Here is a 4276-nt window from a genome sequence, read left to right as displayed (position 1 = left end):
CGATGATGTAAAAAATGAGGGAAAACAGGTCTGGAGACATAAGAAATCAATGCATCCAAAACGCTTGACATGTTCATCTTATAAACATCAATCAAAGCCCATTCATGAAACAATGACAACAACAAGAGCTCAGGGCTGCAGGTCTCATACAGAAACATGTATGTCTTTTAAAATTGTATATTTATAATAATTATTATCTCTACCTGTTATTCAAAGGCAGCAACAATTGGTTTGCCTTTAGAAACTTAGAGCGTTTCAATATTATGCGTCAGAGCCTTTGTACAACGAAGCACCACATTTTCAAGGCCAGCAACTGGTGTGTCTCACACAGACTGAGTGAAAGAGCAGGAGGAGGAGGTGGAGGAGGAGGAGGGGGCTTTCAAAATGCTAAATCACTGTTTCAGAAGATTCCCAGCTAACCACAGGGCAAGAGAGAGATGAAAGCAATGCTACAATCTATGTTTGTTTGTTTTCTATCCATTTCTGTATTTTTACATTCTCTCATGTGCCTTTCTCTCTTCATCCCTCTGACAGGTGAAGCACAAAGGTCAGGCAAAGGTGCGGACTTAACATAATGAGAAGATCTTAATGACTCGTCTTTCCCCCAGAAGAATACTCAGTTGTGAAAACATAGGGGGGGACAGAATCAGGGTCTACAGAAATCTGCCATTTCTCTGTAGCCTCTTCTCTGATGTGCAAAGTTTGTAAAGTATGTCTGGGAAAGGATGTCGCAGGCTCCTGCAGCAGTTGTAGGTTTTTGGGCCACAGCATCAGACACACATTTCAAGTCGTATCATAATCAAACATTTACTCACCCATAACAGACACGACTACAAACACACATCGGCACACACAGACACACAGCACTCGCAAGCACATAAAAGAGGTGTGTGCTCTGCTCTTACCCGAGCGTTGTCATAGTAACAATGGTGTACCAGAAGGAGGCTGGGATGCTGGTGAATTTGCTGGAGGTTGAACCCTTCTCTGCGTAGAACATAACCGTAGCAAAGATAATTATGGCCATAGTGAGGGAGAAGAGCAGGAAGCCCAGCTCGGAGGCACAGCTCTTCAGCGTGTAGCCCAGGATGCGCAGGCCCTGCGAGTGACGGGAGAACTTAAAGATACGGAACACGCGGAAAACTCGGAGGGTCACGAAAGCGCCGCTCACATCCTCATTGTCAGTCATCACCAGGCCAATGTAATAGGGCAAGATTGCCACCACATCAATGATGCTCATGACCGACCTCATGAATCGGTAGCGGCTGGGCGCAGCAAACAAGCGCATCAGGTACTCCACGGTGAAAATCATAACGCAGGCCGTGTCCATGCAGAAAAAGGCCACAGTGTAGCGTACGCCACATGGAACCTCCTTCTGGTTGGGTACCAAGCCGCAGGGGACTGTCTCCACAACATTTGTGATGACAGAAACAGCGATGAAGAAGCCTGTGACATAGTAGAAGACTAGGGCCATGGTGGAAGTGTGGGGGTTCTCAAAAGCCCGCCACATGGTCTCCCTGCAGGTCATGTTGGGCGGCTTGTTGTCCTTGTTGTCCTCCTGGTCATCCATCAGACGTTCTGCGTTCTCCCTCTTCCTGTCCTTGTACTCTTCATAGCAGCAGTCACCAATGATCTCTGGCTGAATGCCAAAGAACGCCAGCTCCTCATCATAGGAGGCGATGCACTCGTAGCGTGGGTAGTGGAGCTTGCCAGTGCGGTAGAAGTTGAGCACACTGCGGAACAAGTCAGGGTCCCGGTCAAAGAAGTACTCTTTGGTCTCCTCGTTGTAGAAGAACTCCTTCTCTGAGCTGCCCAGCAGGGTGTCCGGATAGCGGTCCAACGTGTTCCTCCATGTCTGGAAGCGCCGTCCACTAACATTAAGAATGATAAGCTCCTCCCGCCGCTTGGTCTTCTCAGCAGGCGCCACTGGCATGGGCAAATTGGCCACGGGCATCCACCCGATAGCTGCCGCCCGGGCAAAGGGAAGCCATGCCGCTACTCCTGCCGCCATACTGTGTCCGGTTTGGGGCGTAGGGGGGGACAAATCCAGCACCTTCACTACCAGCTTGAATTCAGCTCATTCACCATCTAGAAAGATAGAGAGGGAGGGAGTTTGTGAGGACATGGAGCACAAAAGTGCTATTATGACCATGACAGGGGAAGAGAGGGAGAGCAGTGGATCAGAAAACAGAAAAAAAAGGAAGAGGATTTGAGCTGTTTGAAGGACAGAAAGAAACCGAATGACGTAGTAAGAAAAAAAGGAATTGGCGTGAAGTCAAAAATGAACAACACGACTCTGATAAGGCTGAGACAGCAAAAATGTCTCTTTCATGGAAATGAAATTTAGCATCACATTTAGCCAGAAACCTTTACTCTGCACAATAGGAAAATTAATTTCAACTCGATACAGCGAGTTTTAATGTGATTAAACTGCGATTTCCAATAAGCATCATCACCCCTACAATTACTTTAAGGCTATATTTCTCAGGTCCTGTACTCTATTGAGTTCGAGCTAAAAAGCAATTTACAGTTAAAAAACTGAATGCAGGCAAGACAAGCAACTGCAAAACAATCTGGTATCCTAGGAGATATTTGTCAAACTCTTCTCTATGAAGAGGCGAATTTACAAGGATTTAATCTTCTTAAGTAAGAGAGAGAGAGAGAGAGAGAGAGAGAGAGAGAGAGAGAGAGAGAGAGAGAGAGAGAGAGAGATTCAACGAGAGATCCAAAACCTGTTGAGTTCAAACTAGACAAGTGCAGATGCAGCTGTTTTACGCAGGATTACAGAGACTCGTTTGTGGTTAGTCGGATGAAACTCACGATGTTAAATGAGGTTACATGAAACCTCATCCTCAACCAGCTTTATTTGCAACTCTGGAAGGCAAATCAACAACTTAAGCCTCAAGATGGCCCAATCCAAAGCGACACAAACATCAAAACAATGTCATCTGCTTTTTTTTTTTTCTTCGCTTCACTGTGTCAACTCACCGATTCCTAATTCTCCATCCAAACAAACAGAAAGAGCCCACACGCTCTCCTCCTTCTTCTTCTTCTTTTTCCGGAGCAGTTTAGTTCTCAAGTCGGAGGTCGGGTTATTTCTGACAGCGTGTCTGGAATTATGAAGGAATAAAAAAAAAACACCAGGACAGAAGTTATGTGCCGGGGAGCAGAAGGACATCAGAGGACTGACGCTGCTGCTGCTGCCGCTGCTGAGGAGGGGACGGCGGAAAAGTACCGGAGTACGTACCACAGCCGCTTTAATTCAGCTCCCATGGTGCGAGGGGGGGCAGTGATGAGAGGACTCCTCCGCGGAGAGACCGTCTTACCCCGGCGTGTTTGGGATGAGTGCTGGGAAGAGACGGAGAAGGAGGAGAAGGAGGAGCTCTCTCTCTCTTCTTTTTCTCTCTCTCTCTCTCTCTCTTTCTCTATCTCTCTCCCTCACTCTCTCTCGGTGCGCATTAATGGGAAAACCTCAATGAGGACGCACGACGTTTTGCGCACGGTGTCAGTCACTGAAATATATAAATTAATAAAACCAAAATAAAAAATGCCCTCCCCCCTGCACATCCTCTCCTCATCCAGCAACAACGCACAGACTACATTTAACCATCCATGTAGTTTTTTATGTTCTAGCTCCAAATCAAATTACCAACATTATCACAGGATATTCCCCCCCCCCCCCCCCACCCCCAAACAGAGGCGTAGCCAAAAAAATCCCAGGAGCCCCTCAAACCTCAAACAAGCGCCCCTTGGTCTTCAACTACTAAAATAACTTTATCGGCCACTATGAGGCAGTGAAAACAAGTCACCACAGCTCCTAAATCGATACGGCATATTGTCTTTTTTTCCGTGTAAACTGCAGTTATAAAACAACTATATATTAAGAGTGTTTTTCTGCCCATATGTTAAAAATTTACTTCAGTTTAGCTCTTGTTTTTTAAGTCCCATTGACGGAAATGTCAGGTACTGATAAAGGCTGATCTGTCCTCAACAGATTCTGTGTGCCATGTGGTGCAGAGCAAATGCAAAGTAATTTATTTGAAAACAGCTTCCTACTGCTGTCAACGATGATGGTATGAAGAGCACACCAGTCAGTCATTGAAAGCCAGTATAACTCTGAGGTTGAAAAGCTAAATGGATCAGTAGAATATCTGTCCAAATCCAATCTGTGTAAATCGATTTGAAAAGAAGAGAGATCCAATCGAAGCAGTCGGAATATTAGTAGATCTGATTCAAAATATACAGTAAACCAAAACAGACTTAAGCATTGGATTCAATG

General features: G+C 45.7%; 1 protein-coding gene across 1 annotated transcript; it reads right to left on the bottom strand.

The window, feature by feature from the left end:
- Nucleotides 1–901: 901 nt before the first annotated feature.
- Nucleotides 902–2073, bottom strand: LOC133957107 (potassium voltage-gated channel subfamily D member 3). Its single transcript, XM_062392540.1, has one exon. The coding sequence runs from the start codon at nt 2006–2008 to the stop codon at nt 902–904; it is 1107 nt and encodes a 368-aa protein (XP_062248524.1). The 5' UTR covers nt 2009–2073.
- Nucleotides 2074–4276: the final 2203 nt, after the last annotated feature.

Source organism: Platichthys flesus, chromosome 7, assembly GCF_949316205.1.
Source record: "Platichthys flesus chromosome 7, fPlaFle2.1, whole genome shotgun sequence".
NCBI classification, from domain to species: Eukaryota; Metazoa; Chordata; class Actinopteri; order Pleuronectiformes; family Pleuronectidae; genus Platichthys; species Platichthys flesus.
The sequence above is the reverse complement of the archived record's forward strand: the minus strand, read 5'-3'. Positions and strand labels throughout refer to the sequence as shown.

Excerpts from the sequence above, each read along its gene's own strand:
- LOC133957107 (XM_062392540.1), bottom strand. The coding sequence starts at position 2,008 with ATGGCGGCAGGAGTAGCGGCATGGCTTCCCTTTGCCCGGGCGGCAGCT.